Source organism: Sinocyclocheilus grahami, unplaced genomic scaffold (genome assembly GCF_001515645.1).
Source record: "Sinocyclocheilus grahami isolate Dianchi unplaced genomic scaffold, SAMN03320097.WGS_v1.1 scaffold496.1, whole genome shotgun sequence".
Classification (NCBI taxonomy): domain Eukaryota; kingdom Metazoa; phylum Chordata; class Actinopteri; order Cypriniformes; family Cyprinidae; genus Sinocyclocheilus; species Sinocyclocheilus grahami.
In genome coordinates this window covers 135,697-162,155 of record NW_015505675.1, presented here as the reverse complement: position 1 = coordinate 162,155, position 26,459 = coordinate 135,697, and the positions used below count along the sequence as shown (strand labels likewise).

Genomic DNA, 26,459 nt, shown 5'->3' with positions numbered 1-26,459 from the left:
TTTTCTATATTTCTGCATAAATATGACCCAAAACATAATCAGACTTTCGCACAAGTCCTGAAAGTAGACAAAGAGAACCTAATCAAACAAGTGAGACAAAAATATGTTCTTTGTCATTTATTCAGGAAAAAGATACAATATTACATATCTGTGAGTGGCAAAAGCATGTGAATCTCTAGGATTGGCAGTTAATTTGAAGGTGAAATTAGAGTCCAGTTTTTCAGAGGTGTTTTCAATCAGTGAAATTATATCAGGTGTCAGTGTGTGCCCTGTTTTATTTAAAGGACAGGGATCTATCGAAGTCTGATCATATCTGTGGAAGTGTATCATGGCATGAACAAAGGAGATCTCCGAGGACCTCAGAAAAAGAGTTGCTGTTGCTCATCAGGCTAGAAGAGGTTACAAAAGCATCTCTAAAGAGTTTTAACTCCACAAATCCACAGTCAGACAGATTGTGTACACCCTTACAAAAACATTTTTTTTGTAAGGGCAAATGGAGGAAATTCAAGACCACTGTTACCCTCCCCAGGAGTGATTGACTAACAAAGATCACTCCAAAAGTGTAATAGTCTGCAAGGTTGCAAAGGAACCCAGGGTAACTTCTAAGCAACTAAAGGCCTTTCTCACATTGGCTAATGTTAATGTTCATGAGCCCACCATCAGGAGAACACTGAACAACCACGGTGTGCATGGTGCATCCAAAAAGAACATTGCTGCCAGTCTGCAGTTTGCTAAAGATCATGCGGACAAGCCAGAGGGCTACTGGAGAAATGTTTTGTGGACAGATGTGAGCAAAATAGAACTTTTTGGTTTAAATGAGCAGCGTTCTGTTTGAAGAAAAGAACACGCTGTATTTCAGCATAAGAACCTCATCCCATCTGTGAAACATAGTGGTGGTGGTGGTAGTATCATGGTTTGGGCCTGTTTTGCTGCATCTGGACCAGGACAGCTTGCCATCATTGATGGAACAATGAATTATAATTATGTCAGGACATCTGTCAGTGAACTAATTCTCAAGAGAAAGTGGGCCATGCAGCAAGACAACGACCCCAAGCACACAAGTTGTTCAACCAAAGGATGGTTAAAAAAGAACAAAGCAAACGTTTCGTAATGGTCAAGTCAAAGTCGCACGACTTCCCCATATGTAACATTGGATCATTTTTCTCAATAAATAAATGGCAAAGAAAGTATTTTTGTCTCATTTGTTTGTTTGGGTTCTCTTTGTCTACTTTCAGGACTTGTGTGAAATTTTGATTATGTTTTGAGTCATATTTATGCAGAAATATAGAAAAGGGTTCACAAACTCTCAAGCAGCACTGTATATACGTGTGTGGGTGTGTGTACGATTGAATGTATTAAATTGCGTATATAAAATCAAAATTATATATATATAATATTTTTAAATGTTAAATAAGCACCCAATAAACATCCAATCGTACATTTGAATTATATTTCGATTTTATACAATGTACATAATTTGTTACTATTTATTATTACTTGCTGTATAGGTTCTTTTAGGATGGTGTTCTGTGTACCTGTTATTGGTGCGCTTTCTTGAAACTCACCTGTTAGTCGTTGTCATGGTGATGGATCTTGGGGTTTCCCCAGTCGTGACGTAGGGGGATTTCCACCCACCAGATCAGCCCTCTAGCTTACCAAGAGAAGAAGTGAAAGAAATACGGAGCGAAGGGGTAGTGTTTGTCATGTCACAGTCGTTAGTGGCTGAGCAACAGCTAAAGCGGTCTCTCATTTTCTCTCGGCATTTCTTTTCCTAAAAGCTTCCGTTAACTTCAGGCTTCCAAAAACAGGCGAAGCACCCGGAAATGAGTCCATAACGCGGGACTGATGATCTGATCGCTGTTTCGGAGGATTGCAATTCAACACAATAACGACCTACGAGAGCGTGTAGGAACCAACGAGACTCTTTCTTCTTCTTCTTCTTCTTCTTCTTCTTCTTCTTCTTCTTCTTCTTCTTCATTGTGCCTGCAATGAGAAACATGAGCGTTCGGAACGGCACAGCGGGAGGTCAGTTCAGTCTCTTACACGGTCACTTCGGCCCTGTTGTTGTCACTCTGATTCAGCATGTTTTAGGACTACTTGCTCTACTTTAAGTTACTCCTAAGCGATGCATTATGTACGCATTATGCACTGAACTTGAACGGCAGCTATCGCCACCTCACTTTATATTACGTTTTATGGCACAAAAGGTCACGTTATCATCGAAACTTAAGTTGTTTTCTTAGAGAAGTGGGTGTTTCCAAAGTTACAGGCCTGTATTGAAACAATAATACAGGCCCGCGAATGTCTTTTCCTGTTTTACTGTCGCAAAAATAATATTTGAGCATGTTTATAATCTGTCGAGAGGTATGTTTATCATCTGATATGTTTCATGATGACTCATTTGAGCGCATTTGTTCATTAGCTGATAATAAAGTCAAGCTGCTGCAGACACCTTTATCAGACGACTTTGTCATTGACTGCTAGTTTTATGTTAAATAAATAAATAAAAAGTCACTTTCAGTTTCGTTTTCCGGAAATGCGCATGTTTAACTGTTTTCTCTTCTTTTTTCCCCATCATGTCTCCCTGTGCAGACCTTTATCTAGGTGAGTGCAGATGTGACCTTGGTTGTCCACTTTGTTTCTTCTTTCATATATTTCGTGTCTTATGGTTTTAAAGGGATAGTGCAACAAAAATGTGGTCATTATTTAGTCACCTTTATGCCCTCCAGCCCAGTGACTTTCCATGGAACACAAAAGGAGATGTTACTCAGCCCAGCAGCCCCGGTCACCATATTCTTCCATGCAGTGAAAGTACACAATAGTGTCATTCTGCCTAACATCTGCTTTTGTGTTACATGGGGAAAATGTATTTAAGTGATGTCTTTAACTAGAGCTCTTGTTTATATTGATTAAAACTGTCCCTCAGATATTATAGATGAGTACCTTACGGAGAAAACGATCAAAGAACTGTCCGTAACGCTCCCTGGTCCTCCGCCTCCACCTGTGGACCAGGACATCCAGCCAGTTGATCCGCCGTCTAGAGGCAGGCGAAGCACACCGGTGTTGGTCTCCAGAGGAGCAGCTCCACATGTGAGTCTTTCTGCTGTTACACTACATTGAACCAAAAGAGCAGTTGTTGTATCAGTTGCTAAAGCAGGCATTACTATTATTATTGTACGTACTTTACTGAAACCAGGATAGTTCACCCAAAGATGAAGATTCTCTCATCATTTACTTGCCGTCATGTCGTTCCAAACCCTTCTGTGGAACATAAAAGAATATATTGAAGAATGTTGGTAACCAGATGACCATTGACTTCCACACGCAGAGACGCTTCTCAAAATATCTTCTTTTGTGTTCCAGAAAGTCGTAAGGTTTAGAAGGACATGATGACAGAATTGTAATTTTTGGGTGAACTGTCTCTTTAACACGAACAACTGAATTTGGTGCGTAACTCATCCTGCATTGTTTGTGCTATGGGCACGAATGATGCCTCAAATTCTGTGGCATATTGATTGTATTTGCTCTAACAGCTCACTATACAAAATGTCTTGTGTTTTTGGTAGATATCGAAACTTGTTATTCATGACATCAAGCTTTTTTACTCCCAGAAGGGTGATTGTAATTCGATGCCTACATTCAGTTAGCGTTCTCTCCGCTCATGCTTCTCTCCCGCATACAAAAGAGAGTCAGGCACATACCCTCCTCTCTGCTTCTCACTTTCTCATTGGCTGGTTTATCGCCCAGCTATGTGAGCTTCCTGTTTCTTCACCATGCTTCTTCTGGCTCTTCTCAGCGGCTCTTTGTGTAAGCGATCTGAGTCCATCCTCAGGCATGTCCAGAGACTTGGTGTTTGTCTGTTGTCTTCTCAAAAATTCTACATTCTGATACTTTTTATTCCTCTGTTATTATAATTGTGCTGTTTTTGTGTTCAATATCTGCATGTGCCAAACAGACTGTTACTCACTCTCTTTTTCTCTCTTTTTCCACTCACTCACTTTCTCTTTCTCTCTTGCTGTTTTTTTTTTTGTGCTGGCTTAGATTTTTAAATGCAGATAGTGAGCTGAAGGTGAATTGTTTGTCTTTCCATTAATGATTTAAAATATTGGAAAGTCAGAGAGGGAACGTGTGATTCCAGCGAAGTAATAAAACAAGCTAATGTGGTTTTCTGAACGCTTTGTGTTGCTGATTTACTATGTGGGGGTTTGAAAATAAATTATTTAGTGACTGGCACACCATTTATTTTTTTAACTTAAACATGTAAACCCTTTTGGCAGAGCTTTATCTTTTTGTTTAAATATTTTGTCTCTTGCTCTATTCAATTGTTTGTTCATTTATTTGTTATCTGAAAATCCAGCTGTTAAAGCCACACCAAAGTTTTAATATTCATTCTATAACAATAATGATAACTATACCAATAATGACCCAGATGAACAATAACAACAATGAATTAAAATTTCACCCGACTTTAAAGAGCTACATCATTTAAAGTGGCATACAACACAGCGGCAGCACATGCTTACGATAAGTTATGTAATCGTGTGTTGATTTGGACACTAATAAAGTTATTGTTACAGTCATCTTTATTTTTTTTGGTGTGAACTATCAGTTAAAAACTCTTTAGAACACATTAGCAACCACCCTTGTAGCAGGTGCTTAAACCACTCCAAACACCTTAGTAACTGCATAGTAACACCCTGGCAACCACCCAGAAAATCCTAGTAACACCATAGTGACGGGATTAAAAACTATGCAGAACACTTTAGCCATATAGCAGCATACTGGCGACCTTTCAAAACAATGTAGTAACCATATAGCAACGCCTTAGTAACCATATAGCACCACCTTGGCAACCATGCAATGGAACCATGTAAATGCTAAAAATCTGTCAAAACACTTTAGCAACACCCTGGCAACCTTCAGGACACTATAAACACTGTATAGCACTTGCTAAAAGTGATTCAGAAACATTTGCAACTGTATACCAATGAACTTTTCTACAGATAAGCACCATTCATTTTCTTCATATTTTAAAATTTAGCTTGTATCTCACTTTTCACAGAACCCGTACATCCTTGACCAGACCCCAACGGCGCAAACTGATGGTATGGCACCAATGCATTCCATGCGAGGCCAAAAAGTGGCATCTCAGCGACGTGGACAGTCATCTGTAGCTCCCCAGAGACTTCATCCTCAGCAGACTGGAACAGAATATCTGGAGCGCTTCCTGGAAAAGCCAAAGCTGGTGGTGGTGGAGCAGCCGAAGGAGCGCGGCATGCGGTTTCGCTATGAGTGTGAGGGACGATCCGCGGGCAGCATACTTGGAGCCTGCAGCACTGACTCCAGCAAGACGCTGCCTGCCATTGAAGTGAGTCAGAGGAAGAAGGTTTTGGATGGATGCTAATGAATGAGTCAACAACTGTATTTTTTGGAGTTAAATAATGTAACCCGCTAAAGCCTGACATATGAAATAACAGTCTGAAAACTCTACCTTTTTAAAATGGAATGTTTATTGAAAAAAAAGTCTAAAAAATAGTTGTGTTTTCTTGAGTATCATACTTGATATATCAGACTTTTATGGCTCATATAATATGATATAGGAGAAAATGGAGCTCATACTAGAGGAGAACAAAACCCCAGTTTTATTCAGAGGCCCAAACTGAGCAAAAATATGCAATTTGGTGCAGCTGCTGATATTTATATGTTCTGATGGGAAATCAATGAGACCTTTACAAGTATAACATACACTGACACAAAAATGCATAATTATCAGTTGTTACTCCATATCTCTCGGTTTTATGATCAAAGCTCTGTAGGTTTTATTGTGGGGGCGAAACATAAAATGCAATGCACAGTGATGACTGAAAGATGGACAAATAAGTGCTCCTCAAAAGCCTGATGTATTATGTTTGATACCCACATTTTAACATGATTTTTCTAAAAAGGATGCATGCATAATCAAGTAAACCTAAGTTTCTTCAGTCCAGTAAATGTTCAATAATGATAACTATACCAATAATGACCCAGATGAACAATAACAACAATGAATTAAAATTTCACCCGACTTTAAAGAGCTACATCATTTAAAGTGGCATACAACACAGCGGCAGCACATGCTTACGATAAGTTATGTAATCGTGTGTTGATTTGGACACTAATAAAGTTATTGTTACAGTCATCTTTATTTTTTTTGGTGTGAACTATCTGTTAAAAACTCTTTAGAACACATTAGCAACCACCCTTGTAGCAGGTGCTTAAACCACTCCAAACACCTTAGTAACTGCATAGTAACACCCTGGCAACCACCCAGAAAATCCTAGTAACACCATAGTGACGGGATTAAAAACTATGCAGAACACTTTAGCCATATAGCAGCATACTGGCGACCTTTCAAAACAATGTAGTAACCATATAGCAACGCCTTAGTAACCATATAGCACCACCTTGGCAACCATGCAATGGAACCATGTAAATGCTAAAAATCTGTCAAAACACTTTAGCAACACCCTGGCAACCTTCAGGACACTATAAACACTGTATAGCACTTGCTAAAAGTGATTCAGAAACATTTGCAACTGTATACCAATGAACTTTTCTACAGATAAGCACCATTCATTTTCTTCATATTTTAAAATTTAGCTTGTATCTCACTTTTCACAGAACCCGTACATCCTTGACCAGACCCCAACGGCGCAAACTGATGGTATGGCACCAATGCATTCCATGCGAGGCCAAAAAGTGGCATCTCAGCGACGTGGACAGTCATCTGTAGCTCCCCAGAGACTTCATCCTCAGCAGACTGGAACAGAATATCTGGAGCGCTTCCTGGAAAAGCCAAAGCTGGTGGTGGTAGAGCAGCCGAAGGAGCGCGGCATGCGGTTTCGCTATGAGTGTGAGGGACGATCCGCGGGCAGCATACTTGGAGCCTGCAGCACTGACTCCAGCAAGACGCTGCCTGCCATTGAAGTGAGTCAGAGGAAGAAGGTTTTGGATGGATGCTAATGAATGAGTCAACAACTGTATTTTTTGGAGTTAAATAATGTAACCCGCTAAAGCCTGACATATGAAATAACAGTCTGAAAACTCTACCTTTTTAAAATGGAATGTTTATTGAAAAAAAAGTCTAAAAAATAGTTGTGTTTTCTTGAGTATCATACTTGATATATCAGACTTTTATGGCTCATATAATATGATATAGGAGAAAATGGAGCTCATACTAGAGGAGAACAAAACCCCAGTTTTATTCAGAGGCCCAAACTGAGCAAAAATAGTAGCAGGTGCTTAAACCACTCCAAACACCTTAGTAACTGCATAGTAACACCCTGGCAACCACCCAGAAAATCCTAGTAACACCATAGTGACGGGATTAAAAACTATGCAGAACACTTTAGCCATATAGCAGCATACTGGCGACCTTTCAAAACAATGTAGTAACCATATAGCAACGCCTTAGTAACCATATAGCACCACCTTGGCAACCATGCAATGGAACCATGTAAATGCTAAAAATCTGTCAAAACACTTTAGCAACACCCTGGCAACCTTCAGGACACTATAAACACTGTATAGCACTTGCTAAAAGTGATTCAGAAACATTTGCAACTGTATACCAATGAACTTTTCTACAGATAAGCACCATTCATTTTCTTCATATTTTAAAATTTAGCTTGTATCTCACTTTTCACAGAACCCGTACATCCTTGACCAGACCCCAACGGCGCAAACTGATGGTATGGCACCAATGCATTCCATGCGAGGCCAAAAAGTGGCATCTCAGCGACGTGGACAGTCATCTGTAGCTCCCCAGAGACTTCATCCTCAGCAGACTGGAACAGAATATCTGGAGCGCTTCCTGGAAAAGCCAAAGCTGGTGGTGGTAGAGCAGCCGAAGGAGCGCGGCATGCGGTTTCGCTATGAGTGTGAGGGACGATCCGCGGGCAGCATACTTGCAGCCTGCAGCACTGACTCCAGCAAGACGCTGCCTGCCATTGAAGTGAGTCAGAGGAAGAAGGTTTTGGATGGATGCTAATGAATGAGTCAACAACTGTATTTTTTGGAGTTAAATAATGTAACCCGCTAAAGCCTGACATATGAAATAACAGTCTGAAAACTCTACCTTTTTAAAATGGAATGTTTATTGAAAAAAAAGTCTAAAAAATAGTTGTGTTTTCTTGAGTATCATACTTGATATATCAGACTTTTATGGCTCATATAATATGATATAGGAGAAAATGGAGCTCATACTAGAGGAGAACAAAACCCCAGTTTTATTCAGAGGCCCAAACTGAGCAAAAATATGCAATTTGGTGCAGCTGCTGATATTTATATGTTCTGATGGGAAATCAATGAGACCTTTACAAGTATAACATACACTGACACAAAAATGCATAATTATCAGTTGTTACTCCATATCTCTCGGTTTTATGATCAAAGCTCTGTAGGTTTTATTGTGGGGGCGAAACATAAAATGCAATGCACAGTGATGACTGAAAGATGGACAAATAAGTGCTCCTCAAAAGCCTGATGTATTATGTTTGATACCCACATTTTAACATGATTTTTCTAAAAAGGATGCATGCATAATCAAGTAAACCTAAGTTTCTTCAGTCCAGTAAATGTTCATCTTAAAATATTACTAACAATATAACATTTATTCTTACATTTATTTTACTTTATAAAAATCTGTAAAGACTTCACAACAAGAAGACATGTTTACCATGACCTGAAGCTGGACATTTTTGGAATTATACTGAAAGGCCTTTTACTTGCTAAAAAAGTATAAACTATCAATCAATTTGTTTTCATTAAAGTTTTGATCATGTGGATGATTTAGAGGCCATAGAAATCAGTTTATAAAATGGGAGGCTATATAGGGTTAAACATTTTTTTTATCATCAGTTAGACCTTGTGAAACTCTCATTTCATTTCCATTGTGTGTTCATATTTTTCCATTTACATGAATTAGAAATTGATTTGCACTCCTTAGTTGATTCAGTGGGCGTGTCTGGAATTCACCGACTATCCCTTAACAGTGGGGCATCCCCCATCAAGTTCAACTTTTAATTGCAGTTAAAAATGAAAGTTCCCTGGGGAGGTGTGCGACGAGTGGGCTCTGTCGGAGGGAATTACCTTTAAACCACACAAACAAACATGCTCACCAGTCATTTTTGCCATTGTGAAATGGCCATAAATGGGTACTTTCAACACAAGAGCCCGTGCCAACAATGCAACCACAAAGAACCGATTTCAGCAATGTTGCAAAAGCAAAAGTAAAACTGTATTTTATCTTTTCACCTGTTTTAGATTCAAGGCCCCATTGATAATATCAAGAAAGTGATAGTCACCGTGTCTCTTGTGACAAAGGACATCCCGTACCGCCCACATCCACACTGCTTGGTCGGGAAAGACTGTGCAGATGGCATCTGTGTCATCCACATCAATCCCCACAGCGCTCGTCGACACAGGTATATTTCTATTAACGTCAATGTTTTGGGCGATATGGGACAGTATGGTCAGCAGAACATGATCGGAGAGTAGAAATGTTATTTCCTGCCTGAGTATGTTTGTGTTTTCCAGCTTTGCGAATCTGGGCATCCAGTGTGTGCGGAGGAAGGAACTTGATGCCTCACTGCAGAAGAGGAGGAATAAGAATATTGATCCGTTTAACAGTGAGTTGTTGAATGATATTGCAGACTGAATGGCTCTGTTCCGAATTCTCCAAATACCTATGATTCCTCCATAGGCGGCTCATTAGGTTTTGTAGCAGGTTCTAATAATACTTTTTCCCATGTAGCAGAGTATGAGCATTTGTTGAATGTTTTTGTCTTGTTCTCCACCAGCGGGCCACTCTAAGAGCATTGAGGACATGGACATGAACGTGGTGAGACTGTGTTTCCAGTGTGAGCTGGAACTAAAGGATGGAGACCGAATCCCCCTTGCCCCTGTGGTTTCCAATCCCATTTATGACAAGAGTAAGAGCAAGATATATGTTGGGCCAGAAACATACTCTACTCAAGTACACAAAGTCTCTGTAATTTCCTGGTAGATGATGTTTGGATTGTTTCTATTTGTTCGGTTAGAGGCGACCACAACAGCAGAGCTGAAGATCAATCGGCTTAATGTTGTCAGAGGCCCCTGCACAGGAAAGACTGAAATTTACATGCTCTGTGACAAAGTGCAGAAAGGTAACTTGGAAAGTGTCATATTTAATTCACAAAATCTCATTTTGCCAACACAGTTGCGCTGAAATAACTCATTTGTGTATCTGGAAACCTCCATAGATGACATTGACATAATCTTCAGCAAGGACGACTGGGAGGCCAAGGCGGAGTTTGCTCAGACTGATGTCCATCGACAAATCGCCATCGTCTTCAAGTCCCCACCCTTCAGGGAGCAGAATGTAACCGAGGAGGTGGAGGTCAGCGTGTGTCTACGCCGCGTGTCTGACCGGATGGACAGCGAGCCAGTCATGTTCACCTATGTTCCAGACAACGCAGGTGAGTTATCAGATGCCATATAAAGACAAGATTAATAGATAACATAAGGTGAGGGAATAGCTGGGGTATATTTCACCCTAAAATCAAATGATAAGAATATTATACATTTTAAATGAATAAAATATTATACTGTTATAGATGCTGGGATAGGCTCCAGCATCCACATGATCCTACTGGGGATAGGCAGTTTGGAGAATGGATAGATGAAAGGATTATACTGTTTAAATATTAAATTTATTAAAATAAGCACATTTAAAAAGTATAACAAATTCTACCACAATGTATAAATACTTTACAATGTATATATATCCATCCATTCAAAAATGTTGGTGTCAGAGTTTTGAAAGATGTCTCTAAACATATTATAAGTAAAACAAATTATTACAATATAAAATATCTCTATTTTAATATATTTTAAAATGTAATTTATTCCTGTTATACAAAGTTGAATTTTCAGCATCATTACTTCAGTCTTCAGTGTCATGTGATCCTTCAGATTCATATAAAATTTGCTGCTCACAAAACATTTTATTTATTTGAAAACAGTTGTGCTGCTTAATATTTGTGTGGAAACTGTGATGCATTTATTCCAGGATTCTTTAAAGAAACAAAGTTCAAAAGAACCGCATTTATTTGAAATAGAAATCTAAAAGTCTTGATTCTTTATCATCATTTATTTCTCTTGCTAGTTTCTAAAATATTGTAAAAAAGAGGGTGTGTCACCATGTCAGTTTTTCATTATAAATAGCAGCATTATAATAGTTTAAACTGAAAGTATGCATGAGGAAACTGTAATACTTCATAATAGGCCTTCTGTTGTCTACAGAACACAAACGATTCTGTTACAATCAGTGCCGTTTTAGTCAGCCCCATCACATGCATCTGTCACCCTATAACACGGAAGGAAGGTTGATCTGATTTGCACTTTTGATCTGCAGATCCCTACGGAGTGAACCGCAAGAGGAAAATTAAATCTGATGTGAAGTTCAGCGAGCCATGCAGCGTTCCTCAAGGTAAGGATGTTTGTAAAAGACACCTTAATATTCTATCAAACTTTGTTGACTACATCACTGTTTTATTTCCCTCCTCTCTCAGATCAAGACATTGTGAACGAACTCACCATGCCACAACATTTTGAGGACCAATTCTACACCCCTCCCGATTGTAACGTTCCCAATGCTTCCATGGCAGTCCCTGTTATGGATGGAGGCAATCACATGCCATCCCAGGTTATGGAGGAAATTCATTATAATGAAGACTTCAAACAAGAGGACGGTTGTGTTAGCCTGGACCCAGACACTTTAGATACTGTCCTCCAAGGCATTTCCCAATGCCTTGCCAGCTTCAGACCAGACCAATCCCAGCAAGGTTCAGACCAGCTTCTTAATCAGTTGTTTTTTCCTGGCAATCTCAACTTTGGTTTAGATGGCGCAGATACGAAATTGAACGTCAATCAACCTATGATGAACATGTCGTCTATAAACGACGTGCACTTCAGTCAGATGGTGAATGAGAATCAGGCCTATCCAGCAGATCTGGAGAACATCGAAGGCCTCATTTTCTCCACTGTGAAGAACGAGAATGACCTGGGCCACTGAATGCCACTGTGGACTCTTATGTCTTGACTATTGGGACTTTGTACATGCAGTCAATGTTGACTATAAAATCATTTTGGACTAGGCAAAGACACAGACTAAGTCAAACTTGTTATTGACTGCCAAACCTGTTCAGCTGGCACTATCTGACTTCCTGTTTGGTAGTATGAACCTACTAATGAAATAAATAACCTGCTCAGCCTCTGGCCTTATGAATGGACAAGACACTGAGGTTAATGATAGTCAATGAAAGGCAGGAGAAGCATGTAGCCACATTGTGTATTCTAGTAAAAAGGGAGCAACAGCTGCTGCTCAACTGCTTGTGATGTGCCGGTTATGAAATGTGATCTGTCATTCGCTAATTTATTGTGTGGGTTTCAGAGCAGAACCTATTAGTATCATGTAGATGGTCCCAGACCCAAATTCACTTCATATTTAAGTGTTATATATAACCTATTTGTTTTGAACATTTCGGAATATTTCATCCACAGAGGAATTTCAGTTAACAGCATTAAGGGAACAAAATCAGACATTTAAACATAATTCGGAAGTAGCAGTTGGATTAATTATTGTAATTCATACCAATCTGATGCCATGATCAAGCTAGGTATGACAACATGGTAAAAGCCATTTCTGCCATCTAATCGGCAACAATTCAAATCCTCCACTGAATCCTCTGACGTTTGTAACTCCTGATTTAAAAAAAATAGTGCATTATTGTGATATTTGGTTTACCAGTTGGCACTATGCTACACTGTTAGGAGCTGTTCACACAGAACACGTTCTTCAACTTCACTGCGACGCTTTCCTATGTAAACATGCACAAGACGGATGTGTTTGACCATTGCACTTTTGTCTTGTGCAGCGTATTGTGCATGACACAATGTTCTAAAAACACGGCACTCAAGTTAAAAAAGTTCAGCTAGGGCTGCACAATTAATAAAATTTCTAATCGCAATTACAATTACGGATGCCACAATTACGTAATCGTTCAAATCGGCAATTAATCGTTCAAAGTCCACTTATGTTATTCTGTGTGCTTAAGATGTTTTTTTTTCTTTCTACAGGTAATCTTAAGGGTTTTCCCACTGTTTTAATTCTAGTTTTAATATAACATAACATTTGAGACTTAATGCTATAGAAAAGCAATACAAGTTTTTCAGCTTGTTTATTTTCATTGGTTGCTTCAAACAATGGTATAAACATCATTCAATGTAAATTGTGATCATCGTAATTAATAATCACAATTACAATTTCAAAGGAATAATCGACAATTATGATTTTTGTCATAATCGTGCAGCCCTAAGTTCAGCTTTTAAAAACGCGTCTCTTGAACTTGTGCTTTCATCAAACATGTTCTGATTGGCTGCTTTGCACAGGATTTTATTTTTCAGTGAGAATAGTCAAATTACCCTGGAAACTTGACATGTCACAGCTGGTTATGTCATGATGTGAACTTCTAGGAATTTTTGTGCTGTGTAAAAATCCTTTAGTTGCATTCAAATATTGTCACATTCTGCTTCTTATAGTGTGCTGTTGCTGTCAATATTAAAATCAATTGTTCTGGAAAATGACTCAATTTTGCCGTCCCTTAGTGTTCTTGCTTTATTAGTCACTGGCTAATTCATAATTTCTGTCTCGAGAGTGGGCGGCACTAAGGCCAAAGTCCAACCAAATCTACCTCACCACATTCACATTAGCTACATTTACTTGCATCCAAATAATCAGTTAATAATCTGATTGTAAGGCCTTCATGTTAACACCACAATCAATACGAGTTCAATCCAGAAATAAATTTCCATCAGTCTGAAAGGATTTCATGCCATGTGTTTTTATATTTAAGAGCTACATGGGAATCAGAAAAAAGGAAGTTCGGTCACTTCCTCATTCACTACAGCTATTGTTGTGCTTTGTTGCACTTCTCTGATACTATATATAGAGTTCAGAGCAATAGCTACACACATTCAGCATGCCACAATCTCTGACAAAATCGACTCCCAGTCTTTCGTCAAACTTTAAGTATGCTTAAATTGTTGCTTTATTTTATTCAAGCTTTCATTATTACCCAATAGCCTAACGTCAGTGACTTTAAACAATAGATATTTGTGTGTGTGTGTGTGTGTTGTGGCTCCCATGAGAAGTGATTTCACACCTCGATTCACATGACTCAAGGTGACCTTTGACATTTATTAATGTGAACAACAAAGTTTGCGCTATCTCTCTGTCTGGTTGCACTTCTCTGATACTATATATAGAGTTCAGAGCAATAGCTACACACATTCAGCATGCCACAATCTCTGACAAAATCGACTCCCAGTCTTTCGTCAAACTTTAAGTATGCTTAAATTGTTGCTTTATTTTATTCAAGCTTTCATTATTACCCAATAGCCTAACGTCAGTGACTTTAAACAATAGATATTTGTGTGTGTGTGTGTGTTGTGGCTCCCATGAGAAGTGATTTCACACCTCGATTCACATGACTCAAGGTGACCTTTGACATTTATTAATGTGAACAACAAAGTTTGCGCTATCTCTCTGTCTGTGTGTGTGTTGCAATGTTGTAAAGCCTCATAGAAAGTCCAGTATTGGGCAATGGGACTGTATAAAACGCATGGCGCAGAAAGGAAGGCTTTTAGACGACAACACATTTGCACTCCTGAAATAACTAGTAATTGCTTTAAAGCAGCACTATGTAACTTTTTCTGTGTGTTCAAAATTTGCAAAATGTATATAATGAGCGAGTACATCATGAATTCATCTTCCAAACCGCGTTTTTGTCTTATTCCGAATCACTACGGTACACTTATAATAAGTACTTATATAGCCTGGTCGGGTCCTCGCCGCTGCGGAGTAACACATACCTGCGTGAATCGCCAGTAAACATAAACATAGAGAAGTAGCTCCGGTTAGAATGTTCTTCCGCGGGATGTGTGCAGTTCTGTTTATTAACCGCTAGCGCGCCAAAAGTTACATAGTGCTGCTTTAAATATTTTGTAATGTGAATTTACGATTGTGAATTTATTTTTGACAGGAACGCCACGCACTGTGTTCAGAATGTAATTCTGTCGTAGCTTCTGAACAAGCAATAAGAGTGCTTAAAAACATTAAGTTAACGAGTAAATACATTTTAGACCCAATATTGGCACCTACCTGTCTATTTTGTTATTTTATCGACAACAGTTCCAGAAATATGTAAATAATATGTATACGTAGCTTGGATAAAGTGTCATTGAAAAATGCTCACCAATAATTAACACTTTCATGAACGTGCAAACACAGACAAGCGGAATGATACAAACACATTCGGTGACCGGAACTAGCTCTTCTTTAACGTGCAATACACTATATACAGTTTACTACTATACAAATTGCAATAATAAACATTCTCATTATATGCTGCATCAAGCTAACATGGTTCCCACAACCAGAAACTTCCGGGAAAGTTCTGATAGTTATAAATAAAATCTATAATTAACCATCAGAGAAATTCTGTATTCATTCTCATAATTAAAGGTAACAAAACTAGAACCTGAAAGAACATTCCTAGAAAGTTAGGATTTGGTTTCCAAAAGATAACCAAATGGGAACCAGTGTTAGTAGGACATTCCAGTTTCCAAACAGCCAGAAAATAAGGAATTCCAGTCAGATTAGCTGATTCAATTTATTATGAAGTAAAAATGACATATTTACAGAAAATAAGCACGTTGTTGGTGATGATGTTAGTACAAAATAAATACATTATCGTTTATTCTTCAGATTGTATGACAGACATGGAGGATGCCAGAGAAGAGAATAATAGTCATCATTTTTTCTCCACAATCTGAGGCTCTGAGAGCTTCTTAATGGTGAGCTCCTCCACAAGCTTCTTCACCAAACTGTTGTGAAGAGGCTCTGGATCCTGAGAAAGAAAAAATGGAGTAATATTTATCTGATGACAGCGATCGGACATGCAGTGACCATCTTACATATCCCCGTTCACTTCATTACCTTCTTTTCCAGTAGTCTCCGTTTCTCTACTGCTTCCTCTAGACTCAAGCCCATCCATTCAGCCTCCTCCTCTGGGATCTCAAACTGCTGCTTGTAAGAATTGAGAGAAAGTAGAGTGAAGAAAACATATGGCTGCAAATATACATAACCACATAATCAACTCATCTCACCTTGTAGCGGTTGTAGATTTTTTCCCTGCGAGACGTATCATCAGTGTACAAATCCGTGTCTTTCCGCGCCAGACGTAAAAGCATTGCACGTTTTAGATCCATTCCAAACTTGGAGTTCAAATCTTGTTTTGGGGTCTGCTTTGAAAAAGATACACACAATATATCCACCACATTTTGCTGTGAGATTTTCTCGTATAAATTATTTAAAAAATGGATTCTTATGTAAATGGTTACAATACACTGAACCGAATGACCCTTTACACAAGAATAGTTTTAAAAACTGCTTACATATATTCTATATTTAGTAAATTACATATTTTACACAATAATGTAATATAATAATAAATATACAATAACGAATACAATTTTATATAATATATATTACTATATAAACCTTTTTATCCAAAATAATAAAACATATTTAATGCCAGACTTGTGCGAACTTGCAATAGTTGAAATCATTTGATACAATATACATAATATATTAGATCAAACTATCATAATTTTGTACAATAATTAAAACATACTAAATGCCACAGATATGTGCTTCATTTTTTATATAATAAAATGAACTATATACAATTATAAATAAAACCATTTTATACAATATATTCCATAAGCACATATTATTATATACAATGATTGTAATCTTTGTCAAATGAAAAAGCACACTAAATGCCATAGACTTGAGGACTCCATTTTTAAAATAGAATAAATATACAACAAAAAATGTATACAATAAATATTACTATCATAAACATAAAAGTTTAATTTTTGTAAAATGATAAAACACATTAACACAGACTTTTGAGGACTTCTCAAAAAAAAAAGAAAAGGAGATACAACATACTAAACGCCACAGACTTTTGAGGACTGCTCACCAGGTGAGCCTCACCTTAAGAATGTAGAAGTCGAAGCCAAAAGCAGCATCAATAAGGTCCAGTGTGCGAGCTGTGACTGTTACAGTAAACTTTTGGTCGAGGATCTCACTGTACAGCTCTCTGTTAAACAGCTGCGGCTTCCAGGTTTTGCGCAGTCTTGTAGAAAGCTGGTGTGACAAGTACATATTACATACTATCACTGATAGCACACGTACATCACGGAGACGTCTATTTGACATCTGCAAGACGTACTGTTTAACGTTTCCTATCAGATGCCAAATACATTTAGAAGATGTCTTTAAGATGTTTATAATTTAGAATGCATGTAAAACTGACGTCTGAAAGATCTCTATCAGATGTTTGTACACAGCAGATGCTTTCCAGATGAAGTGATCTTTAACAGACATCTTGCAGACATATGTGCGCTATCTGGGGTAGGATAAGTCGTCTTCAGGAAACATTCTGATTTATCTACTATTTAAATAAAAGAACCCTATTCAATATTACTGTAGTACAATATTACCTTGTCATCTTTGGCATATCTAAAGCCAGATATCCAGCCTTCTCCACCCCAGAGTCCGTCCTGTGATTCTGGCGGATAATAAACAGGCACAGGCACATCCTGGACTCGCTCTCGGTGTCCAGTTTTAGGATCGAGTCTGTATTTGACACCCAGTGGTTTCCAGTGCACAGGAGTAGGAGGGGTGGTGTCCTGCAGAGAGCGCAGGTAGTGCTGGGGTAAACGGGCGTAGATGCCCTTCTGCAGCTTCAGGACCTCCCAGATTTTTGGTGGATACTTGTGTAGAGGCATTTTATTGGACAAAACCTTACAAAGAAGGGTAGAGTAGGTACATAAATCACCCCAGGGCTCCAGACTAACATTTGAGAGCAGTGGCACCAGCACCACCACGTTCTACAGATGGTGGCGCCAGGAGCAGATTTGGCAGCGCTGGGGGTGGTGTGCGGGAGTATTAAAATATAGATCATTTAATCATAAAATTACTATTGTTTTGCAAGTGCAGTTACTAATAATAGTTCATGTTCATTTCTTGTTTTTCTTTTATAGTTTATACAGATTTGACAGTAAAGCACTAAGTTTGAGTTAAGATGCATACAAAATGTACTTTTATTATCAACAGTAACAGGTGCCAAATCAAATTTTTATATAGAAAATGTATATATTCCACTCTTATTAAATGTACCATTATTCTTCTAGTAGCCTATATGGAACTGACCAACTTCAGTGATTAATTTATGTGTGATTTAGTAGCAAGTTGAAGAAACGTTTGCTTTTCAAGGCACTTTGTGACTTTTCTTAAAAAGCGTAAAATTATGACAAAATCTGATTTCTTGATCATTTGAAGATGCCGTCTACTGGTTATAATTGTGATTTGATGTACTTTTTACATTTTACATAAGTGTTTGTTTACCACAAAGTATAGTTTGGTCATCCCATTAAAAATAACATTCAAACTGGATAATTTTAGAGCTTTAAAGTGCTGGAAATAGTTGTGTGAAATGCTTGAAAGCCGTTGAAGAGTGCTTGAATTTCTCTCAAAAGGTTGTACAAACCCTGAAATGAATGATGTAATGCATTCGACTATTTCTACAACACCATGGTTACAGTTAGCGTTTCCTGACGTATAACAGAATTCTGTGCAGAATTCAAACGCTTCTCACTGGATCTCGCAGCACTGTTGCATCTGTGCAGTAACAGTGTCTCCAAATCAACTTTGGCTCCCGAGTAAAGCTGTTCTGCAGCTGAAACGTAGCACGGTTTAGTTTCACTTTCGTTTGATGTTTCTCAAATTTGGTCGCAGTCTGGAGCCCTGCACGCACATCCATGCATCACACACACGCTTTTACTCTACTATATATGTATAAACATATCTAGATATATACATATGTATGTACATATACATATCATATAAACCATTCTACAGAACTGGTCCAAAGTCAGAGTTGAAAACGTCTTGGAAAAAAATGTCTTGTATAAGACATTGCCAAATTGTATAATATCCAAGGTACACATTTTCAGAAAGTTTTGGAATATTTGTCCTCTCCCCAAATTTTTCACTACCGAAACACAGTAATAATAATTTAATTAGAAGGGTTATATTGACCTATTAAGATTTTGCTTACATCTACGTTGTAAATATATTTGTTTGCTATTTTATTACAGTTGTTTCAGAGGTAAATCAAACATTGCATTTTTAACAATATTTCTAGTGTAATTTATGAGATTTGTTGTATTTTGAATCCAATTTTTCCTTGTAAAAGGCAAAAAGTTGATCAAACTGATTTCAAAGTTATATACATCGAACCAAAACCTATCATCTTAGTTGATATTTCAGTTTACTTTATTTTTGACAAAAACATCCCATGTTTCGGTAGTGACTGCACATTTTCGGTAGTGACCGTAATGCTTTGGTAGCGACCACATCACATTACAGAATTTGAACTTGCATACTAAAACATACTAAAATGCAAAAAAAATTGCATAAATGTACTAAAATTTCCCCCAAATATGAGGATTGTGTGTTCCCTTTTGTCACTACCGAAACAATGATGACATGTTTCAGTCTTGACAATTTTATGGGATAACACCCAAAAAAAAACAAAGTTGTCACAACCGAAACTCCACCAAATGTTTGTTTCGGTGACAATCTGAGATAATTTTGAACTTCTCAAAGATGCTAATCAGCACATGGTTAGCTAGCACAGTTCTGAACAGTTGTACACACATAAAAATTTAATTATATGGAATAACGCCCCAAAAAAGTGTGCTTAATTGCAGAAAAAAGGTGTTCGGTAGTGACGTTCCTTAGAGTTACACACAGATTTTTCAGACTTCTGAACACATCTACCTCAAAATGATGGACCTATCTACTCACCCTGTAGCTATGAGAGAGAGTGACACATAAATATGTCCTGATCATAAATGTAGGGGTGTAGTTCATTTCAATCTCAGCAAATGGACTAAAACATGCACCGTTTCATAAGTGACATGGAAAATGCGGGACACATTTTTTTACATAAAGTTTCACAATTTACAAAGAAAAAATAAAAGAATATATATTTTTAAAAAGAAAAGATATTTTTAAAAACAACAATGGAAAAAAAATACTAAAATTATTTCAATTTAATTTTCATAAGTTGAAATGAAGGGGTTAGGGTTCCGCACAGCCACCTCTCAGATGAAAGTACCCAATACATTGATTATTTTATAAGCTATATATTAAGCTTAGTGATATTTGAAATATTATTGTGGGTTTCAATAGATAATAGAAGGCTCTTAGTAGACATCTAAGATTTGAATATTTAAATGTTTTTTAAATGTGTTTTTTGGTTGTGGGACAGCAGTTCGCACCAATTCTGTAGACTGGCCCATATATGATAAGCTACAGCCAAAGATGCAAATATACGCTTTATAATGTAAAAATCTAAAGATGCAAAACTAATAACGATAAGGAAAAGGAAAAGGCATGTGTACAGTTCAGCGTTCTTACCGGGCAATCTGTGCCGTACTTTTACCTGACCAGTGCTCGCCTGCTAGCCTCTCAGTGCAGCACACGCTGTGAAGCTAAGCAAGGCCTCCTCGCGGCATTTCCTGTGACACGCTGCTGTGAGCTGCGATTGGTTCACTGGAGTGTTTACTTCATTGGTTGGTTGGTGGCACGGCTGAGCTTCCGGAGGATTAAAGGCCCGTTCACACCAAGCACGATAACTATAAAGATAACGATAAAGATATATAGTTCTACAAATCTTAACGAATAGCAGAGTCCACACCACAACTATAACGATAAAGACAAAGAGAAACGATATCGTTGGAATCACTTTCAAAACTATTTTTCTCCAGTTGATGAACGATTTAAAAACTGACAGCCAATCAGAATCCATCCTGCTGTAACGAGCTCGTGAATTTAAAGCGGCAGACGCTCTTAGAATAAACAGACGATATGGTTCATGTGGACGCTAATATCGTTATCTTTATAGTTATCGTTATCGGTGTGAACGGGGCTTAACAGCAGGGATCATAAACAGTTGACATAATTTTACAAAAAACCTACATGAGTTACACGCTTTCTGTCTAGCACAAGTTTAGCTCGCCCGAAAGGTGGAATTGAACCACTCCGCCGCTAGGCAGCTACAGGTTTGAAGCCTGCACCCCGGACCACCGAGGTTCATCCGGGCACTTATGACATCTGAGACTGCATCTATATATAGGTCTCTCCTGCGCTATGAGTTACAGCTACGGTGAGTGTAATTTGTGAACCTGTATTTAACAGCATATCATGATTACTTTATGATATATTGTTGCCTCCCGTAGTATGAAGTTTAAAGAAATTCGAAATTTGCTGAAATTCTACATTCAAACCAGAGTTGCAGCACATGCAAATGTATTACTTTCTATTGGTCCAGAAGTAGGGCGGAGATTTACATACTTCCCTTGTTTTTGTTCATCATTCTTTGCTGTGAATTAAAACCAAAACAAATCTTTGTCATTGTATATGGCTATTTCTAGATGTAAGAAAAGATAAAATGATAGCCTTTTAGCATATGTTCTATGCAGATGTTTTTCACATATTATACTTTTTCTCATGTAAGTTAATATATTTTCTAGTCAAACAATAAATATGCCGACTAAATGATCAAATGATATGATAAAAGATCATTTGTAATGTTTTTAAAACTATCAACTCATTTACAGTCAATTTGCTGTTGTTTCTAAATATACTATATTTCATTTTGTCAGTTTTTAATACAAAAAAATATGTATTTATTTGATCATGACCTAATTAGACTCACTAAAACATTCTTACATTTAAACATGCTTTATATTATAATAGCGCTGATATTCAGTTAAAGATATATCATTTTATTGCACAGGGTTATGGCACATTGTAACAGGATATGACAGCACCCTGTTGTAAAAGGCTCCTAAGCGTGTACACACACACACACACACACACACACAATCATACTTAAGTTATCAATAAATAAGGTGGACAATCAAATAACACAATGTTCTCAAACACGGTTGTACATCTGGATCTTATAAAGAACGGCTTTTCAATACAATCGAAGTGAACCTTTTTACTATTTCGAATTACCATGTGAAATCAAACACTGAGGATACAAATGAGTGACTGCGCTGCATTAAAAACAGACAAAAACATAATTGACAGAAAATGCCATAGTGGAGATGGACAGCTGAACTGCAGCAATGTTATAGAAATATCAGTGAGCATTTCATTGGGACGTCATCATGTTCTCCTCATTAGACTGAGTGTTTTGAGGTTGGATATGAATGTACAATCAAGTCTAGACGTCATCAGCCAGTAAAAATTATATTTATGTTGTTATTTTTTATTGAGGACACACTGGCAGGCTGATCAGGAGACAGTTCATTTGATTATAATAAACAGCTGATCAGTAATTGCACAAGCTTTTGTTCATAGATACTCGGTCATAATAGGGTAATAATGAGTAAAAAAAAAAAGACCAGACTTCCTGTTTTTCACTAAATGTGCCAACAAGGGTGACCTCAGAAATAGAGGAGAAACAATGTCTGTAATAGATCCAACGTTATTTGATTTTGAGATCAGCACTCTTGTGCTTTGCTTTGGCAATATTTGATTAGCAAGAACCGCAAGGCAAATTAAAGTTAGCACAACCTACTTTTAAAATAACTCTGCCCTACTTTACCTGAGGTTGAAGCAGTGCTTGCTTTATTCGGACTCCTGTAACTGTGCTTTACTGCTTGTTTACGCTCAGCCGTGATGGGGCGATGATAATAAATCAGAATTGTAGCTAAAATTCATCAGGTTTGACGAATAGGCTATATGTTACAGGACCTTAGTGGGGCCACCTCATCACAAGCTCATTTTACAAATCAGTTGGCATTTTAGTCGGCATCTCAGTCGCTATTTGAGACCGATAACGGAAAATTCTGATCTAAAAGCATAGTAAACAAAAAAGAAACTGCAACCTGACCAGGTGCACAACAATAACGCATGTACACTGAAAAAAACCCCCCAAAACATCGCAAACCAACAGATTTTCTTCTCAAACCTTGACCCTTTGTGACATCTGAATGCCAAGTTGACTTTTCCTGCCATTTTAAAGAGTAACAATGTCGTCTTAACTGCTATTAGCCAATCTAATCTTTCATTCTTGATATTTTGGCGAAGAAAATAAATCGAAACGAAACACGAAGACGTGAAAAACAACCCAAATAAAGCCATGCTGACATGTTCTGGCGGAGAGTGTGAAAAGTGCTAATGCTAGTCCTCCATCCCGGCCCGCACTCCTCAGTGACTCCAGTGTCGTCATGCAAGGCCAGGTGTTTGTGGTTGCGATGGTGGGACGGCTCTCACCCCGGGTTGCGCACTGAAGATGGGACACGGCGAGGTCCAGACGGAGGATGTGGGAGTGGGAAAAAACACTCGTAGCACGGCACACACAAACAAGTCCTGGAATGAATGTGACATTCCCACTGACCGCATGCTGCTGGAGATGTACACATACAAAAGGCAAACCGCGCACCATGCATACTGACTACCAATGGCAAAAATAGGATCCTTTTGTCATTTTTCCTATTTTTTCTATCCTCATCCCATGTGTCTTCACTGTAAGGTAAGGCAGGGATTTATTATTTTTTTAAATAAATTTTTGTATCTGATGTGTGACTGTCTGTTGTTATAACAAGCTCATGACTACGCCGCCAGACCAGCAGCCTAAGCAGTATCTTCGAGACATCACCATCCTGATCCTCGACAGGTACGCCGTCCTCGAGAACGGTCACGGATCATCTCCGGAGTCGTTTCTGCGTTACGCCATGTAGGTGAAAGTGTTAATGTCCGTTTCGTCTCTCTTGATGTACTTGTGCTCAATGAGCCACTCGATCTGTTCCTTGATCATTTTCTTCTGAGGGAGGAACATATTCTTCAGAATCTCCACCAGCTCGGTCTGCAGCTGAGCGTTTGTGATCTTCTTGCGCATCTTCATGATCTGAATGATGGCCTCCTGAAATGTTGCAGTAGAAGAAACAAAAATGTATTACAGTTTTTCACAATATAAAGTAAGGGAATGAATTGTTAACTATTTAACAGTCTTTTACCATCAAAATTACAAACAAATTTTACTTCGGTTTTTATGCGAACAGTGCACTAATTAGTTTTGTAATTTTTATCGGCATAACTTCTGTAGAGAATTAGTGCAGGCGCGGAACAAGGAAACTTCCTAGCGTGCCAAGGTCCTCTGTTCGCACACATAGCCTACAATCAAATGGAGTAAATTTTGAAAGGCTACACGCATACGCTAAGCATTCGCATCAAAACTGAAGTATACTTTGGGTAAACGTTTGGGAAGTATACTAGTGTTCATGAAAAAAGAGCACTAGTAATGTTTTTTGATGTTTCATACCTGTGTTCTTAATATTCTAAGCTGGACAATGCCTTCGTTCTCCTCTTCTCTCATTCGCTCCGTCGTCAGCTGCAATCGGCCAATTAGGTTTATTTTCCCCCTCTTTTGAACCTTGGTGTTTTTTCTGAGGAGAAACTATTATTATTTCCAAATAAAAGGACCATTTATAAGCAAATGAAAGAGCAAGCAGGAGAGGACATGCTCTTACATTAAGGAGAACTCCTGGTTAACGAAAAACAATGTACTGTCTGTGAAGTCTTTGGGAGAGCTCACTTGAGGTTCATATAACAGCACTTGGCGTTTGAGCTTTGGGAAGGCAACGAGAGACTGTACAAAAAGAGAGGGAAGATGTTACGTAGAAGATGATGGTACAACATCTATAAACAAAGATATTTTAATTGATCAGAATCAGTCAATGTTGGATATTTTTAATTAATCTTTAAAAACACTATGAATTTAATAACACTGTTAATTGTAATCAAATTTTAAAAAAGAATATCCATTTGTCATACTGTACATTATAATGTTGTGATATCTAAATGCACTTGTTGCATTATGATTAATTGTAGTTTAGTGTTTTATTTTGAATTTATTTACACAAAACAGAATAAAATTTTTAGATTGCTCATTTATAAGTTATCGATCACAACATGAAATAATTATCATCTTATAGGTATCTGCCAGAATTTTAATATTATATATATTTAATTTCTGTTAAAAAAAAGAAAACCTTTGCAGCTATGTCAGTAATAAAGCTTGTCAAAAGTACCGACTTCGGTACCAGAGCGGATTCTTAAACACCTCTGATTGGCCATTGTGTTCAATTGGCCATTGGCTACAATGATCAGCGCTTCACGCTTTTCACCGTCTTATTAGCGGATTCCTAATAGATTATCCCTGCTCATAGGCTTTCAAACGCTCCTGTGTGTATCTGTGTAAGCGTTCGGTGAAGAGCGTGACACGATGATCATCGTAGCCAATCACAGCCATATCTGTTAAGCACGTGAACACAGTGGCCAATCAGAGGTGTTTAAGAATCCCCTCAACAGCGATCAAAATGCTAGCGGGAAATGCAGGTATTGTCACATATTTAAAATGTTAAAGTCTGTACTTTTGACAACCCTACAGTACAGCAGAAATATAATAAATATCTAATGGAATAAAATGCGACATATCCAGTCACGATCTTACCCAGAGAGTTCGTCTCAGTTCAGCATCAGGCAGCTCAGTGGCAAGTTTCAGGTTCTCAAAACTGATCTTCTCTCGTGGTCTTTGGTTCCAGGCAAAAAGTACAGCCAGCTGAAAGGTCGTGACCTCCAGGTCGTACTGCCCTACTTCATTCTTAAAAGTGATCTATCAAGAGAGCAAACAGACTGATTAGCTACAAGTTGCAATTTACAGTTACTACAAATCACTACTAAGCACTAAACTTAGTGCATAAAATAAACCCACAATGCCATTGGACATGAGGTGGTGCCAGTGGAGTTTTCGGCCGCTGTGGTTCTTCTTGTAGAAGTCTTCCACCTCAGGAATGAGGTCTTCCAGCTCGGTGGGCAGAGACACGAACACTTTCTCTGAGCTGCGTGACCACGCTCCAGCATTCAAGATCTTTATGTTCACAGAGTCCGCTGGGTAACAGAAGGGGTGTGAAGAGACCACTTTTGATATAGTTAATGCATCCTTGCTGAATATAAATATGAATGTCTTTCAAACCCAGGTGAAAGGTAGTGTAAATGCATATATAGAGAGACAAATGGGCTTGTAAGGCACCTGGTAAAGCCAGCTTGTTGTGTTTGTGTACTTCCTTGAAAACCTGGTTAAGATCTTCGGACACTTTGATGTCCTGGAACATTCTAGCTAGCTTGTTCACATAGTCAGCAGGCATCCCAACTTCCTGAAACA

The 26,459-nt window shown here is 38.1% G+C and overlaps 3 protein-coding genes across 10 annotated transcripts in view; 1 reads left to right on the top strand and 2 right to left on the bottom strand.

Annotated features, from left to right (window-relative positions):
• The first annotated feature begins 1,653 nt into the window (after positions 1 to 1,653).
• On the top strand, positions 1,654 to 13,066 carry LOC107554269 (transcription factor RelB-like). 4 transcript variants are annotated; one of them, XM_016236736.1, is made up of 11 exons: positions 1,654 to 2,025; positions 2,593 to 2,604; positions 2,927 to 3,090; positions 5,063 to 5,368; positions 9,304 to 9,464; positions 9,577 to 9,668; positions 9,840 to 9,971; positions 10,080 to 10,184; positions 10,281 to 10,496; positions 11,435 to 11,509; positions 11,592 to 13,066. In XM_016236736.1, exons 1-11 carry the CDS (start codon positions 1,989 to 1,991, stop codon positions 12,092 to 12,094), a joined length of 1,803 nt encoding a protein of 600 aa, XP_016092222.1. In that variant the 5' UTR covers positions 1,654 to 1,988; the 3' UTR covers positions 12,095 to 13,066. The 4 variants fall into 4 exon arrangements, with proteins under 4 accessions (XP_016092222.1, XP_016092221.1, XP_016092225.1 ...); XM_016236735.1 differs by lacking the exons at positions 1,654 to 2,025; positions 2,593 to 2,604; positions 2,927 to 3,090 and adding an exon at positions 3,568 to 3,807; XM_016236739.1 differs by lacking the exons at positions 1,654 to 2,025; positions 2,593 to 2,604; positions 2,927 to 3,090; positions 5,063 to 5,368 and adding an exon at positions 6,036 to 6,966.
• A 2,674-nt stretch (positions 13,067 to 15,740) lies between these two features.
• LOC107554268 (39S ribosomal protein L28, mitochondrial-like) overlaps positions 15,741 to 26,459 on the bottom strand; it is a 13,962-nt gene continuing 3,243 nt past the window's right edge. Inside the window, exons 1-6 of one of the 5 annotated variants that reach the window (XM_016236731.1) lie at positions 20,639 to 20,927; positions 17,653 to 17,955; positions 17,144 to 17,296; positions 16,249 to 16,386; positions 16,079 to 16,168; positions 15,741 to 15,989 (exon numbers count right to left, since the gene is read on the bottom strand). In XM_016236731.1, the coding sequence (XP_016092217.1) occupies positions 15,894 to 15,989; positions 16,079 to 16,168; positions 16,249 to 16,386; positions 17,144 to 17,296; positions 17,653 to 17,940 (765 nt within the window). In that variant the 5' untranslated portion in view covers positions 17,941 to 17,955; positions 20,639 to 20,927 and the 3' untranslated portion in view covers positions 15,741 to 15,893. Of the gene's footprint in view, positions 15,990 to 16,078; positions 16,169 to 16,248; positions 16,387 to 17,143; positions 17,297 to 17,652; positions 17,956 to 20,638; positions 20,928 to 26,459 lie in introns of those variants that run through there. The other 4 variants (XM_016236730.1, XM_016236733.1, XM_016236732.1 and 1 more) reach the window with 4 other exon arrangements.
• LOC107554267 (cullin-5-like) lies at positions 22,040 to 26,449 on the bottom strand. Its single transcript, XM_016236729.1, has 6 exons — positions 26,328 to 26,449; positions 26,010 to 26,185; positions 25,749 to 25,910; positions 24,766 to 24,884; positions 24,558 to 24,681; positions 22,040 to 24,158 (listed from the first exon to the last, which is right to left on the bottom strand). Exons 1-6 carry the CDS (start codon positions 26,440 to 26,442, stop codon positions 23,964 to 23,966), a joined length of 891 nt encoding a protein of 296 aa, XP_016092215.1. The 5' UTR covers positions 26,443 to 26,449; the 3' UTR covers positions 22,040 to 23,963.

Coding starts and splice junctions, on each gene's coding strand:
- LOC107554269 (XM_016236735.1), top strand. CDS start 3,586: ATGACATCAAGCTTTTTTACTCCCAGAAGGGTGATTGTAATTCGATGC. Junction 5,369..9,303: donor AGACGCTGCCTGCCATTGAA/GTGAGTCAGAGG, acceptor CACCTGTTTTAG/ATTCAAGGCCCCATTGATAA. Junction 11,510..11,591: donor GCCATGCAGCGTTCCTCAAG/GTAAGGATGTTT, acceptor CTCCTCTCTCAG/ATCAAGACATTGTGAACGAA.
- LOC107554267 (XM_016236729.1), bottom strand. CDS start 26,442: ATGCCTGCTGACTATGTGAACAAGCTAGCTAGAATGTTCCAGGACATC. Junction 24,885..25,748: donor AACTGAGACGAACTCTCTGG/GTAAGATCGTGA, acceptor CTTTTTGTACAG/TCTCTCGTTGCCTTCCCAAA. Junction 24,682..24,765: donor AACCAGGAGTTCTCCTTAAT/GTAAGAGCATGT, acceptor GTTTCTCCTCAG/AAAAAACACCAAGGTTCAAA.